Consider the following 16,450-nt stretch of genomic DNA (forward strand, 5'->3'; position numbering starts at 1 on the left):
TAAATAATAAATATAAAGAGATAGTAATAGATGTTTTATCATTGTTATATTACCCTGTGGGTTGATATCACATCCAAAATTTGGTTTTATCTATATAGAATTTCTATTTCAATATTATGAAAGCTAACCTATCTCTCTCTCTCTCTCTCAAAATAATAAAGGCAGGAAATAAATAATAAATGTTATGATATGGCTGTTACATCCCATGTTTTCTTGCTATGCATTGTTTCACATGCTACATATTAACCACAATCAACTATAAGGCCAGAGTGCTCTATGGTGACCCACTTTATTTGTTTCTTCAATATTAAAGTCACATGGATTTGCATATTATCTCTTCTTTTTCATCTGAAGTCCTGTGTTTAGAAAATGGGTGGGTAATACAAACCATTGGAAAAATATGAATTCCATATTAGAGTGGCATGGCAAATGTTTATATATCAAAACAAAAATGTTTTGCAATTTATTTAAGCGCATTAATATATTTTAATATATGCTCTTACTTCATTCTACTTGCATTTTGAAGGCAGGAGAAGCTTCTCAAACAGAAATAGTTTCAGAAGAGAACAAGAGTTTGATCTGGACATTGTTGAAACAAGTACGCCCTGGAATGGATCTCTCCAAAGTGGTACTACCTACATTTATATTGGAAACACGTTCTTTCTTGGACAAACTCTCTGATTACTACTATCATGCAGACTTCTTATCTGAGTGAGTTGTTTTTATTTAGCTGCAGTAAGAACTATCTTGATGCATCATGTCATTATTTCAAAATCATTTTCAAGAGGAGTTCAGTGATATAATAGTAGCAGATCTGATTTTTTTTAGTTCAGGTTTCTTAGATAAAATAATGCCTCACACCATAAATGGGACTTTAAAACTGTGTTCCTTGGAACCTTAGGGTTTTGCAAGAATTTGATGATTTCCATAGGAGATTAAAGGCGGGGGGGATCATTCCTACACAGCTATTTTTCTATTTCACTGATATGTTTGATTTTTCAAAGAAAATGTTGCTTCTGATATTCAAATAGAACGATTGGCAACCCATCTACCGTGTTTCCCCGAAAATATGATAGGGTCTTATATTTTTTTGACCCACGAAATATGGCCTTGGGCTTATTAGAGAGGGAGAGCTTATTATTTTTCAGGTGCAGGAAGCAGCAAGCCCACCAGCCCCACCCTCTCCGTCCCACCATTTGCTTGCCTGCGGCCACAATGACCCAACTTCTCCTTGGATTCTGGACTTCGCCTGCCCTGTTTGCTGGCTGCGGAACAGCTGACTCTGCTGCTCTGGCCTCGTGGGGGGGGGCTCTTCCTGGAAGAACGAACGAACACACACACACACACACCTTCCCCCTCAAAGGCAGGCACATCCCTTCACTAACTTGCTTTCCAGCTCCATTCTCCATTCCATGTGCAGGACAAGAAAAGTAGACTGTGTGCCTATGGTAAAAAAAACACCAGAAAATACCTTCCAAGTTCTTGCAAAAAAAAAAAAAGATCTCGCGAAGTTGGAAGTAAACTAACAAACTACTTTTCTTGCCCTGCACTTGGCAGTGGAGAATGGAGCAGGAAAGCAGGTTAGTGGAGGGATGTGGCTGCCTTACGGGGGCAGGGTGGTTAGGGATCTCTCTCACACACACCCACACACCATCCTTTCCTTGGGAGCTCTGCACAGACACAGAGAAGGCTTCAGATAGAGCATTTGGGGGATGTGCGTCTGCGCTGAAATCCCAAGGAAAGAACGATTGCCAGGAAAAGGGGTGGGGGGGATTTTGCCTCTTATCCTATGTGCTGAGCTTCAGAACAGGGTAAGAGGAAGGAAAATCTCCCCTCCCCATTTTCAAGCCGTTCACAAAAATGCCTCATTCCGAGCCTTCAATCCTGCAATATGCTGAAGGCTCAAAATGGAACGTTTTTGCAAACCATTTGAAAATATGGAGGGGGATATTCCTGCCTTTTCCCCTGTTCTGAAGGTCACAGACTGACAAAATCTTCCCTCCCGCATGCCTTCAATCCTGCAATCCTGGATAATGTGAAGGCTTGGAATGTGGCGTTTTTCAAACCTCTTGAAAATGGGGAGGGGAAATTTCGTCTCTTACGTATCCTGTTCTCAGTCTGTGCTGACCTTCAGAACAGGGGGAGAGGCAGGAATACCTCCCTCCCCATTTTCAAGCCGTTTGCAAAAACACCCCATTTCAAGCCTTCAATGTGAATATGCAGGTGAGAAGCTCCTACCTCCTGTAGGCATTAAAATCCATACTCTTGGGACATTGGAAGAAGCCCTGCGAGGAGACGCTGCTGCCGAAGTGCAGGAAATCTCTCCCCCCCCCAACCTGCATATCGTCATTTCAAAGAGGAGTTTCACCAGGATGAAGAGGTGGCTGAAGGCGGCATTTGTGTCACCTTCATCCTGGTGAAACTCCTCTTTGAAAGGACGATTTGTAGGTTTGGGGGGGATTTCCTGCACTTCGGCAGCAGTGTCTCCTCGCAGGGCTTCTTCCGATGTCCCAAGAGTATGGATTTTAATGCCGCCTTTTCCTGTTCCGTGGACGGAATTGCGAGTTGTGACTGTCACCGTTAGGCAAGGAGGGCATGAGGCATTTGGGTTGTGTTGCTTGGGCTCCGGATACTTTTGCAGCAGCGATTGGCTGCAAAAGTGACCGGCATTTGCTGTAGGCAGAGGCCTGAGCGGCACCCGCGAATCAGCTGTTTTGTGAACGGAGCGGCCCAACTGATCCGATTAAGGGGCCAAGAAGCCCTGAGGAGACCGGGGAAGGGAAGGGCTGCCCCCTGTTCTGCTAAACCCACCCCTTCACTAGGGCTTATTTTAGGGGGAGGGTTTATATTTTTGCCCACCACGAAAATCTGGCATGGCCTTAGTTTCAGTACTTTGACTTGTTTTTCTAAGTGAAGAGCAGTCTCTTCTCCAATACACACATGAGGTTGACTGTGAAAAGTAACATCACAAATGTTGCTCTTATCTTTTTCCCTCTTGTAGAGGAAAGTACATTTCCCATTCAAGTTTCAGAATGAGATGCAATTGTTTTGCTTCTATATTAGCAGTTTATAATATTTTAATAGTGTTATATAACTTTTGAATTAGTTAATGTTCTCTTACCCAGTTTTATTTTTATCAGTTTCTTTTTCCTTTTATTTTATTGTATGTTTTTAGTACAGCACACTGTTTGTTTTAGAAATATTTTAATTTGGATGTAATGGTTCCTATCTGATGGACACATTAGTTCCTGAATCTGAAACAAGTAACAGTCAAAAAGTAGTTTCTTAAGGCATTCATTGTCAAATGTTCTTATAAGGCAGTTATTTAGGAACTACTTACTCATCTTTGAGTTTCTCTGTGGGAACACAACCTTCACACTTTTTATAAAATGGGTAGTTCAACCACACTTGATATCATTTCTCAAACTGCAAAATAAGACAAAGAGTACGACTGCAGAAATAAACTCAGAATCAAGCTGACTAGATTTCAGCATTGCTTATAGAGAATCGGGGAAATATAGGCAACAACCATTGTATAAGCAAAGAGGACTGAAACATTCCTTAAGTCCAAGTGGGAAACAACTATTTGAAAGGGACTCAGGTAGGCTTATCCCTGATTAACTGAGATGAAGTGAAAGAGAGGTAAGCATAATTCAGCTTGCAAAGCTCTTATTATTACAGCCACTTTTCAAGTGTTTTTTTAAAGTAATCATAGCTACATCTGTTAGAAACAGTTATTTCAGTATCCATCCGATTTGTACATTTTATTAGGGTACTTTGGGGTTTTTTGCTTCTCACACTGTTTGGATTCCCACATGTGTAACCATACTTTAAACAGTCTTTGATAGATTGTAGTAATTCTTGAAACTTCCCCTCCCCCCCCCAACAGTTACTTCTTTTTAGAGGGATTAAGAATACTATTCCTTCTCAAATAAGTTTTAACTGAAATGATATAGTTTCCTGCTTGAGCAGAGAGTTGTCTAACAGACCTGCAAAGTCCACTCCAACTCTATTATTTTATGTTCTATGTTCTATGGTGTATACGTTTCTTATCACTGTGTTTGAAAATGAAACTCTTACATGGTTTGTTACATTGATGTGAATAAAATTTAATATATTTTGATTATAAGTCTGTGTAATTTTTTTTCTAGAGCTGCCCTTGAAGAGAACGCTTACACTCGAATGAAAAAAGTTGTGAAGTGGTACTTATCAGGATTCTACAAAAAACCAAAAGTAATAATTTGCTACTCTTTATTTAGTCCTTAGTTTCTATTCATATTTGTAAAATGCTTCCATTCAGTTTAAAATCAGTGGGTTCTAGAGGCAATTTCCCATTAAGTAGCTACAATAATTGTAAGCATTTCATTACAGAGTCTTCAAAATGTTTTTGCTTATTAAAGCGTCTTTTGCTTATTAAACTTTTTTGGAATTGGAATAGATTTCCTATATATTTACCAATATTGTCTATGTTTCAGGGACTTAAAAAACCTTACAATCCTATACTTGGTGAGACTTTTCGTTGTTTATGGATTCATCCAAAAACAAACAGCAAGACTTTTTATATTGCTGAACAGGTACTGTAAAAATGTAATAAAAATCTGTGAAATATATGTGAAAATCTATATCAGCATTTTTCAACATTTACAGTTGATTACATTAACTCAGAAATAATACTATAATGATTTTAAAAAAACTTTGTTCCTGCCCTGCTCTAAAATTATTAATTAGATTAGAATAACCATTATTTTAGGTATGCTGCATTTTCGTTACTAGAATTATAAAAAAGGCAAGGAATTCACTTTGATTCCAAGTACAGGTGGTCCTCAACTTATAATCACAATTGGGATCAGAATTTCCATTGCTAAGTAAAGCAATTGTTAAGTGAGTCATGCCCAATTTTATGACCTTTTTGCCATGGCTGTTAAGAGAATTACTGCAGTTGTTAAGTAAATCATGCAGTCATTAAGCAAATCTGGTTTCCCTGTTGACTTTACTTATCAGAAACCAGCTGGGTTGCAGATGATAATGACATGACACTGGGATGCTGCAAATGTTGTAAATACCTGCTGGTTGCAAAGTGCCTGAATTTTGATCATGTCACCATGGGGATGGCATATATATATACCAGATTTTTAAAGAATCCCTTATCACCCATATGGGTAGTCTGTGTCTTGGGTCCTCTACCAGAGGCTTGATAGTTTGAGGGTTCTGTGGAGGATCATAGCTGTTCCTAGTACTGAATTTTTCTGGACAAAGAGGTCTGATGTCATTCTGGGATATATTGGATTCATTCTCCCAGCTTAAGAGTCACAGCCCCCCACCACCACCACCCCGTGCTACCACTACCACTCCTACCACTTTGACCTTTACTTTCCAGATCCTCTCCAGTTTCTCATACTCTTTCCTGATGTTGCTGCCAGTTGGCATTGCTACATCTGTCACCTCCACTGCCTTCTGGTCTTGTCTACTACAACAATGTCTGGTTCATTGGCCAGTGCCTGCCTGCCCATCTGTCTGGATCTGGATGTCCCATGTGATCTTAGCTTTCTTATTCCTCACAATCTTTTGTTGAACTTAGGAGGATCTAACTCATATTTTATACAGAGGTTCCTGTACACAATGTCAGCTACTTGATTGTGCCATTCATGTATGCTGTTCCTTCCTGTACCTTATACCTTAAGCTCCAAATGTTACATATACACGCTATGCAGAGGGCTAACAGGGTGTAGGAATTATACACTCACACACACCTCCTACACCTCACTATATATACCTCATATTGTATATAATAAGTATAGCAAAAGTATATATTATATATAGTGCCATGGAGAGGACTGCCCCTGCATCAGGAGGACTGAGTAGATCTTATGAGGAAGGCTGATTTCACTTGACTTGTATCTGCTTGTGTATACAAGATTTTTTATTTTTATTTTGCCCTTTAAATCAGGGATTCATGATAACTGCCTCAACTATCTTTAAGATTTAAGTTATCTCTTCTTTGTGGCCAGGTTCTCCACCCCAAAATATACTGGAGCCTTCTGTTACTTCGTCTCAGGCTGATTAGTCTCACTGTTGAGATCACTGCCTCCCACTTATTCCAGAAATATATAATACTTTTTCAAAAGTTAATAATATTCCCATAGGGCGAAAGGGAATCCTTCCTATCTCTTTGTAGATATTTGCATTCTTTAACTGGATTCTTCCTTTCTATAAGAATTAATCTCTTTACTCAAGCTGTCTTGAAATTTCTTAGTAGTACTTATCCCACTCTCAGCAAAACCTTTTGAACACATGGCTACTTTTTCTCTGTATTTTCTGACCATAAAGATGGCTTTTCTGGGATAGCCACCAAAGCCTCCAGAAGTTAGTGAACTTGGTACACAAGGATGATCTGGAAAGATAAAATAATTTTCCACATAGATGTGTCCAAAGATATCTCTTCAAGGATTTTACTTCTTTCTGTTCAAAATATTCTTGTATATAACATTACTGACTGGATATGTGTAGAAGAGAATATACTTGTTTTCAAAGACTAGTGCTGTTTTATCATGGGATTAGTTAGCCACATAAACTCATTATTCTGCTATTGGTGTTTTACACACAGAATAACAGAAAGATGCCTGCCAATCACTGTGATTATTTCAGCAGTCACCAGTGTGACCTCACATCCCCTCCTGTCTTTGTCTCAACCAATTGTTTTATTATAATCACATAGGGGCAAATGGTAATGAAGATGAGCAGATTTTGCCGTGCTGATGATGTTTATATAGTTGAAAATGAGCCACAGCCGTCTCAGCTAATCTAGAAAAGATTTGGAATGTTATCTGGTATAAGATCAGTGTAAATGCATGGATAGCTACTGGAATAGATTTAGCATTCTTTGAATGCACTTGTGAGTTTTCCCATATCATCTGCTGACAGTGCCATTTGAAACACAGTGATCTGTAACATGCAAAGATAGCTGAAAAGTTCATCCTGTTGTTTTTGATGCATTCTGCCCACACCCAAATTAGTCTCTAGATTACTTAGGCAAGTGAAAGTTATGAAGAGACAGGAGGACCACTGAAACCTAAGTATTGCATGTAACATTTCAAATTTGTTCAGTCAGTTAATATATAAACAAAAGCATACCCTTTGGTTTTGACAAAATATTATTTTATGAGTCTTTCTGATGTGATTTTGTATTTAGTTGGCATTAGGACATGTGACTGGAATGGTCTGTGGATTTCTATGTAGCTATTTTAGTATGTACATGAAAAACTGGAGAAAGAACCTCAAACCACAGATGGTAAAAATGAGAGCAAGGCTTAGTACAGATAAGATACAACATAATCTCAAGGCCAGACAGAGACTGTCAATGCCAATAACAAAGGATAGCAACAAAACACTGTCTCAACATTGTAAGAAATAATGACAATGCTATTAAAGGTTTCCTAACAACAACAAAAAACCCAGTAAGGTCATGATGAATATTAGAAAGCAACAATGGGGAAGAGTCAAAAATAAAATAATAGAAAAGTTATCAAGATCTGCTTGAGCAGACATCAGATTTCTGGATATTATATGAGGGGAGCCATGCAGATCTGGATGGTAAAAACAGAGAAGCATGATCACACCTTTTCCAAGTGCAGGATCAGATTTGTACAGGATCATAAAAAAGCAAAAGGAACCAATCAGAAGTAGGAGACCCAGCATGGGAATAGTATAAATATTGTGTACAAGAAGACGAGATACCCCAAAATAACAAGCCTATAAAAGCTTTTAGCTCACAGAGAAGAGCAGGAAACTATTATCATCTTAGGTATATATCAGGGCTGATGTGCACAGGCAATATTTATACAGGATATTTAAGACAGATTCTGCCTTCATGTGTTGTGATATAAGACTCATTTGAAAACTGCTTTTAGGCATCAGTTTATTTGCATTCAGAAAATCTGTAGATATTTCTGTTTAGTCGGCATAGTGTTTTAAGGATTTGTATTTACTTGATTCTGTATTTGTACTTTGTTTTGTTTTAAATTGTAAACTATGTTGAACATTCAGTTTAAACTGTGAAAAACAGTTTGTTTATTGAAGTGCATGAATAAATACAGATGTTAGTTGGTGATTTAATTGAAGGCCATAGCAAACAGTTAAGTAATGCCTGAAATGCAGAGCATAATTAGGTATGTGAGAATCACAACTAACTTACCTGCAGACAAGGAAAGTGTTTTAAACAAAGTAGCTTTCATCAATATTTTGGAGACATGTGTTTCATTGACCTAAATGAATATTTGTTGAATTATTATAGAATTTATGTCTTTTGCTTATTTCTACTTAATTTCACAGTAGGTCACTTACATTATTTTAATAGGTATCTCATCATCCTCCAATATCTGCCTTCTATGTAAGCAATCGAAAAGATGGATTTTGCCTTAGTGTTAATATTTTGGCCAAATCCAAGTTTTATGGTAAGTGCTTAAAAGCTTTCATTATATTCAAGAAATACAAAAATAAGTTATTTATGAAGATTTGTGATGAATGCAATTGATTTTTTTTCACTACTAAAATAGGGGGTATTTCTGTTTTTAATTGATTAATAATTTAAGTGATTACATAATTTGTGATGGGATGACAATTAGTCTAGCAAGTTTCTTCATTTTCTAGGATATAGTTTTTTGAGTTTTTCATTTTTGTATTTCAGGAAATTCATTATCTGCCATTCTGGATGGTGAAGGGCGACTAATGTTCCTAAACAGAGGAGAAGACTATGTAATGACCATGCCATATGCACACTGTAAAGGTATTTAATTTTATCAAGTGTTTTTAAATACCTATTTGACTTATCAATCAGGCCTCTGATTATACTTGGGACCAATTTCCTACCTGATAAACATTAGTGACTTAAAAAAGATAAAGTGTTCTTGCGAAGTGGTTTATTATAACAAGCAGAAGAAATAAGTTTTCTTTTCAGTGCCGGATAAGCAAATAATAAGTAGAATATAATTTGAATTTGAATTGAATTCTTTATTGGCCAAGTATGATTGGACACCCAAGGAATTTGTCTTTGGTGCATATGCTGTCAATGTACATAAAAAGAAAAAAAATACATTCATCAAGAATCATAAGATACAAGACTTAGTGATAGTCATAGGTTACTAATAAGTAATCAAATCATCCTAGGAAACAAATAAAATGATTGTTGGCTTACCTGAACGATTGTTCTCTGGGCGCTTCGGAGACTCCAAGCATGGGTTAAATTCTGCCTTCTGAATTGAATTTCTTTGGCCACGCTCTCTGGTGCTCGATCTAGTCAGTTTTTCAACTAAGGCGTGGTTCAGTCGAGATGATAGTCAATGTCATTTGCATCCTATAGGAACTGTTCATGACAGCTGGAGACCCTAGGGAGGGTTTGGACTCTCCTGCAGCGCCCAGAGAACGATCATTCAGACAAGCCAATGATCATTCTCCTGAGCACTGCTTGGAGAGTCCAAGCATGGGACATACCCAAGCTAATTGTCCCTAGGGTGGGAAAGAGACGTGCTTGGGGGCTCCATGCTGGAGTGAACTCTTTGCAACACTCGTCTCCCAAACTCTGCATCACCAGATGCAAACTTGTCTAGTTTATAATTGCATATGAAGAGAGAGGGTGAGGCCCAAGTGGCTACCCTGCAGATCTCCTCGATTGAAGCTTGGGTCACCCAGGCAGCGGTGGTAGCTGCGCTTCTCGTGGAGTGAGCCGTTATTCTGCCTGGCGATGGCGTGGCCTGGTGAGTGTAGGTGAGGGTAATACAAGCTCTAAGCCAGCGTCCAATAGTTGAAGAGGTGACTTTGCAGCCCATCGAAGCTGGCTGGAAGGAGATGAAGAGTGCTTTGGATCTCCTGAATGAGGCTGCTTTGGGCAAAAGTCCGGGAAAATGACCTCCTGCGTGGATCATCTGCCTTGAGCTATCTGGTGAGCGCTCCACCCAAACAGGCTGGCATTTGTCATGATGGTGAGACGGGTCAGCTTCTTGAAAAGGGTGCCCTTCGTCATGGCCAGAGACTGCCACCAACAAAGAGACTGGAGGACCCTGCATGGTATCTGAACTCTGGCAATGGAGTTGCTGGCATTGGCCCTTTGTAGTGGAAACAGGAACCATTGAAGTTCTCTTGAGTGCAGACATGCCCAAAGTACTATGTTGAGCCAGGAGATCATCTTACCAAGTAATTGTGACAGAAGAATGACTGTCACTTGATGTGAGGTTAGGACTTGCTGAACTAGCGAGCTGATGCTGTTTATGCGATCTTCTGATAGGAACACCTGGCAAGACTGGGTGTCTATCACCATCCCCAGATGGAGCAGTCTGATGGTGGGAGACAGGTGACTCTTCTCCTGGTTGATGGAGAAGCCATAGGTCTGAAGGGTGCACATTGTGATGGAGAGATTGTGTAGAGCCTGCTGATGGGAGGACGACAGAATCAAGATGTCGTCGAGGTAGCAAAGGAGTCTGATGGGGTGTGATCAAAGAGACGCTGCTACTTCCAACAGCAACTTGGTGAAGGTCCTGGGGGCCGATGACAGGCCATATGGCAGGGATCGGAACTGATAATGAAGCCCTGCGAAGCAGAACCTCAGGAACCTTCTTTGTGACTGTCAGATTGGGACGTGCAGGTATGCTTCCCTCAGATCTATGGACGTGAGGAGAGCTCCCTGCCTAATGTAGCCCAAAATTTTTAAGTGCTTGTAGGCTAGATGTATGTTTAGCTGCTTCAAGTCCAATATCGCTCTCCACCCCCACCCCCCGAGCTCTTGTGAACTAGGAACAGGATGGAGTAGAACCCCTTGGCCGCCTGATCTACAGGAACCTGCTCTATGGCCCTTATGTCGAGAAGATGATGAATCTCGCTTTCCATGAGGCCCTTCTTTGTCGGGCAAGAGGGGTTGAGGCAAGGGAGGAAGCGTTGGGGGAGAAGGGAGAGAAAGTCTAGGGTGAGTCCCTTCCTCACCGTCTGCAGAATCCACTGGTTGGTTGTTATTGACTCCCACCGGGTGGCAAACAGCTGCAGCCGTTCTCCTATGGGAGGAATCGATTGGCCGTCACTTGTTGCAACGAAAGGGTCTGGAATTGGACCCTCCTCGAAATAGCCTCCTAGAAAAATTGTTCTGCCTGTTCCTATCTCGAAATGGCTGCCGGTACTGAGGCCAGTCGGAGCCCTAGGAATAGGGGCGATGGAAGGAGGAAGTTGATGGTGCTGGATCTGGTGCCTGCTGGATCACCTGCGATCCCCTTTCTTGAGAATAGAGGGGAGGACCTTCCTTTTGTCCTTGTTCTCTATAAGGACCGGGTCCAAGGAATCCCCAAACAGTTTCCCACCCTTGAAGGGGGAAGCTGCCAACTTCCATTTCGATCTCATGTCCGCGTTCCAGTGGCAGAGCCACAGGAAGCGATGAGTGTCATGTTTGAGGCCATGGCTCTGGACATTGAGTGTGGTGTTCGCCGAATACTCCACCGCTGCTATAATTTTGCTTCATGGGGGGGGGGGCTTGGAGTTTGTGAAGCCAGAGGATGGATGATCTGTTGAAGAAGGGCAGCCTTGATGGCCCATGCTATGGCCTGATGCGCCTTATTGGCAGGCCTTCTCTGACCTCTTGTCCTCAGCCTTAAGTCCCTCCAGGAGGTCAGACGGAAGGATGGAAGAAGGGGTGAGAGAGGCCACTGGGGCGTCTACCTGGGGTAGTTTGAGGAGCTCCTCCAAGCCTGAATCTACTGTATACAACCTCTTGTCAGCTCCGCTTGGGGTCGCAGAGGTGCCTGGCTGAGCCCATTGCCTCTGGACCACACCCCGAAACAGGGCGGAGTAGGGACGACTTCCTGTATGGGAATTTGCTCATCAAAGAGTTCCTCACTGGGATCCTGGGATACTTTAGCAGCCGAATCAGGACCTGCAGACACCCCACCTTGGTGGAGGCTTTTGCCTTGGATAAAATGGATTTGAAAAGAGTCAGTTTAAAGAGTCCTTGAAATGAAGGGGTCTCAATCGTGGGCCCTTTGTCTGCGGACAGAGCCTGATCGTCAAGATCATCCCCAACTGACACTAAACCCTCACTGGCCATGGAGGTATGTGGAGGAGGAGGGCGCTGCTCCTACGCCTCCTCCTGAACAGTGGGAGATTGTGGGGCCAACCTGGGCTGGCGACATGTGCGCCTTTCCTGCTGGAGCCCCTGGGCCTGCGAAATGGCCTTGGCGATGATCACCTGCATCTCACCAAGAGCAGGGATCCTTGGTCCTCAACCGCGCGAGATGTTGGCACAGGAGAGCCTCAGGAGAATCAAGGGCCTCCGATAGTGATGTTTCCATCTGCCCTGTCTGGTCTAGGGGAAAATAGGCAAATAGATCCCCAACCCTTTGCAGGGAAGGCCCAGGTGAGTCAGGGAAGCCTGAGGCATCATCTGGGCACAATTCTGGGACCCCATCCTCGCTTTCAGATATGGGGATCACAGATCCGGGACGACCTTGCCTTGAGGGGGAACTTGGAGGAGTAGACTGGCAGGAAGTAGTTGCAGCCTGTCGTTGGGCTTTAGCAAATTGCTTCTCCAGTGCCTTTTGCCTCCGAAGGTCAAGCTTGTTTGACCCCTTGTTCTGCCTCTTGCCCCTGCATTGGAACTCTGCACCCAAGGTCTCATTTGCCCTCTTCCGGCCTGTCTGGTGGATGGGCCTGGCTGTGCTTCCTGGAATCCATGTTGGAAGAAGGAAGCAAAAAATAAGTGAAAAGAAATAAAAGATTCTTGTCTGGTCTGGATGTGGAGCAATGAAGACCAGTGCCCGCCTGCACCCTTCAGGCCCTTGTCACTCACCAAAAGCTGCAAGTGTGGCTGTTGCCAAGAAATCGGGCGTTGGCACAAGCAAAAAATGGTGCGAGCTTTCAAAGCGCGAGCAAGAAAGAAAAACACTCTCAGCACCGGGCAGATCTAAGCCTGGAGGGTGACCGTGATAGCCAGGACACCTGAATCTGCTTTGCGCAAAGCAGCCTCACCGATTTGGGTCGGACAGGAGAAGACGCAGCGGTGATCAGCAATGCTAACACCCGACAGGAAAAATGGATGCATAATTTTCACACCCAAAATGGCCGCCGCTACAACGCTGAGGCTAATTACAGCGATCGCGGCAAGAGGGAGGAGGGAGCCACTGAAACTGATCACCTCACATAAAAACAGGAAATCCGGCTGCACTTGCTGGGCTCCGCATTGTCTGAGCGCACCCGGAACGCCACGGAGCGAAGGGAGAGAGAAAAAAAGTTTTAAAAGGACCTCCCCACCTGCCTCGGGGGAAAAAACCACTCAAAAAGGGATTTAAATTGTCTTAAAGCAACAATTAACAGTAAAATAGATTATAGAAACAGTAAAGAAGAAAAAAAAGTGAGCGGGAAAGGAAAGAGAGTCCAACTTTATTTGTGAAGAACTGCTGGAGCTTCTTTGACTACGTCTACTGGGCATTAGACTGAATTGAAAAACTGACTAGATCAAGTACCAGAAGGCGTGGCCAAAGAAATTCAATTCAGTCCTTGGGCAGAAGGCAGAATTTAACCCATGCTTGGACTCTCCAAGCAGCGCTAAGGAGAACAATATAAATTATAAAGATAAAAGCAACATGATTATAGTCATAAGTGGGAGGAGATAGGTAATAGGATGAGAATAATAGTAATACAAACTTAGTAAATAGTTTGACAATGTTGTGGGAATTAGTTGTTTAGCAGACTGATAGCATTCGAGGGGGGAAACTGTCCTTGTGTCTAGTTGTTCAGGTGTGCTATACCTTTTCGTTATAAATAAACCATTTATTTCCAGGATGTGAGGGGTCTGTAGATATTTTCACAGTCCTCCTTTTGAGTTGTGCAGTATACAGGTGCTCAATGGAAAGCAGGTTGGTAGCAATTGTTTTTTCTGCAGTTCTAATTATCCGTTAAAGTTTGTTTCTGTGTTGTTTGGTTGCAGAGCCAAACCAGACAGTTATAGAGGTGCAGATGACAGACTCAATAATTCCTCTGTAGAACTGAATCAGCAGCTCCTTGGGCAGTTTGAGCTTTCTGAGTTGGCGCAGAAAGAACATTCTTTGTTGTGCTTTTTTATGACGTTTTTGATGTTAGGTGTCCATTTTAAGTCTTGAGATGATGGAACCTAGAAACTTGAAGGTCTCTATGGTTGATACTGTGTTGTTTAGTATTGTAAGAGGTGGCAGTATGGGAGGGTTTATCTTAAAGTCTACCACCATTTCTACAGTTTTGAGTGTGTTTAGTTCAATATTGTTTCTGTTGCATCACAAGGCTAGTTGCTCAACCTTCTGTCTGTATGCAGATTCGTTGTTGTCCTGAATGAAACCAATAACTGTTGTATCATCTGCAAACTTCAGTACTTTAACAGAGGGATCTTTTGAGACGCAGTCATTGGTATATAGAGAGAAGAGAAGTGGAGAGAGCACACAGCTCTGGGGGGGGCTCCTGTGCTAATTGTACAGGTATCTGATGTGATTTTACCTAGCTTCACCTGCTGCTTCCGATATGTTAAGAAGCTTATGATCCATTTACAAGTATGATCAGGTACAGCTAGCTGATTTAGTTTAGTTAGAAGAATATCTGGAATGATGGTATTGAATGCTGAGCTGAAGGCTACAAAGAGGACCCTTGCACATGTCTTTGGAGATTCAAGATGTTGTAGGGTGTTGTGCAGAGTCATATTAACAACATCAACTGTCATCTATTTGCTCTGTAGGTAAATTGCAAGGGGTCTAACTGCAGATCCCTGATGGTTTTCACCACTAACCTTTCAAAGTTGAAATCAAACACATCAATCATGCATGTGAGAGCTGACCTGGATTGTATAATAGACCTGATTGGATTAAACTCTAGGCTCAAAATGGGCCCAGATTTTCCCAACCGTGTATTCAGTTGTGGAACAGAGTAGAGAGGAATAGATATAACTACATTGCATTTACCTGAATTCTGAATACAGATCTGGCCTATACTGAGGGTAATATAATCTTGGGTTAAGAATAATGGATGGATTTTACTTGTCTAGTGAGTACTTCAGTGTCCTGCAAAATCTTCGACAATGGCAAATTTAGGCTATCCAAATTGATTTCAGAGTCAGCATATGTTGTTGATCACACATTTGATTTGGCCTTTTGCTCTGGCAAAATGGGAGAATTCTGATTCCTTTGTATGGACTGAACACTATCTGGTTAAGGTTAGATTTACAATCACCCCTTAGCTCCTTAGAGGTAGAGGACCAGTTCATTCAAAAGAATAACTTATTTGTTGTTCATTTGGGCAGCGACTTGTAAGCTAAAAATTACTAAATATTATGGATTTCTGAAGAGATTTTTAGAGGTTTAGTGTTGATTCTACAAATGATTGTGACAATCCCAATTTATCCCTAAATGCTGTATGGGCTATGGAAGCAGAAAAATTGCTAGAATCTCCTTGCAGAAGATTTGTCTTCACTCTGATAAGGTACAGAATAGAGCCACACTGAGTCAGTATATACAGAAAAAACATGCATTTTCTCACTCACTGCATCTGCAGTTATTCAGTTAGAGCTGTAAGAAATTTAATAGCTGTCCCTTAGTCAGAATTAGAGCAAAAATATTAAACTCCTGTGGTGCTTTCAACTAGTTGTTTGCTGGTAAAATCTGTCAGGTTTGAGGTGACTTGGATAACTGTAGATTCAGTTAGAAATTGAGTGTCCTCATACGTTAATATAAAGGATTGGTTTGAGTTGAAAATTCCTGAGGATATGGATAGAATGCTTGGTCAAATATGATCAACAGCTCTCCTTTTGACCCCTGAGGGAGATTCAGAGAACTACCTTGGCAAATTCACAGAGGCAACATTTCTTTCTCTTTAAAGAGGGATTTATAAGATTACTACTTAAGGAGTCCTTCTTGAGCCATACACAATTGGAGGCCCAGGAGTATCCACAGCGGAGGCAAAGAAGATGATGAACATGATGTTCAGCATCATGACATAAATTCCAGCTATTTTCTACATGTGGCACCATGTTGATGCATGCCCAAAAGAAATGGAGTTTGCACTGCAATACAACACTGCTTTCATCATTCTGACAAAAAGCCAAAAATATTTTTCGACATTCTGATAAAACAGATTCTGATCCTACCATAGTTGGACAAAATAATCAACAAATAATCTTTGTTACCATTCACCAAGGCGTTCTTCTAAACCACGGGTGTCAAATTTGCAGCATCAGGTGGTGTTTTGCGTTGTTTTTCCCCTTCATAGAATGGGTGGGCGTGGCCTGTGTGTGACGCATCTGGCGGCCACTTTGACACCCCTGTTCTAGACCATGGGACATTTTTAAGAACCTGGGAACTTTGCTGTGGTTCCACTCCTGTGTGCCAAAAAGTTTCCAAAGAATCACATATGTGAGAGAGGCAGCTATATAAATTTACTAAATAAAAAATAAATTTGTATTGCT

General features: G+C 41.5%; 1 protein-coding gene across 2 annotated transcripts in view; it reads left to right on the forward strand.

The window, feature by feature from the left end:
• The window catches only part of OSBPL8 (oxysterol binding protein like 8), an 87,351-nt gene that overhangs the window by 47,554 nt on the left and 23,347 nt on the right, over window positions 1–16,450 (forward strand). For both annotated transcript variants that reach the window (XM_081957185.1, XM_081957186.1), the window contains exons 12-16: window positions 527–711; window positions 4,152–4,233; window positions 4,476–4,574; window positions 8,354–8,450; window positions 8,684–8,782. In XM_081957185.1, the coding sequence (XP_081813311.1) occupies window positions 527–711; window positions 4,152–4,233; window positions 4,476–4,574; window positions 8,354–8,450; window positions 8,684–8,782 (562 nt within the window). The remainder of the gene's footprint in view (window positions 1–526; window positions 712–4,151; window positions 4,234–4,475; window positions 4,575–8,353; window positions 8,451–8,683; window positions 8,783–16,450) is intronic.

Source organism: Natrix helvetica (assembly GCF_964273705.1).
Source record: "Natrix helvetica genome assembly, chromosome: 6".
Classification (NCBI taxonomy): domain Eukaryota; kingdom Metazoa; phylum Chordata; class Lepidosauria; order Squamata; family Natricidae; genus Natrix; species Natrix helvetica.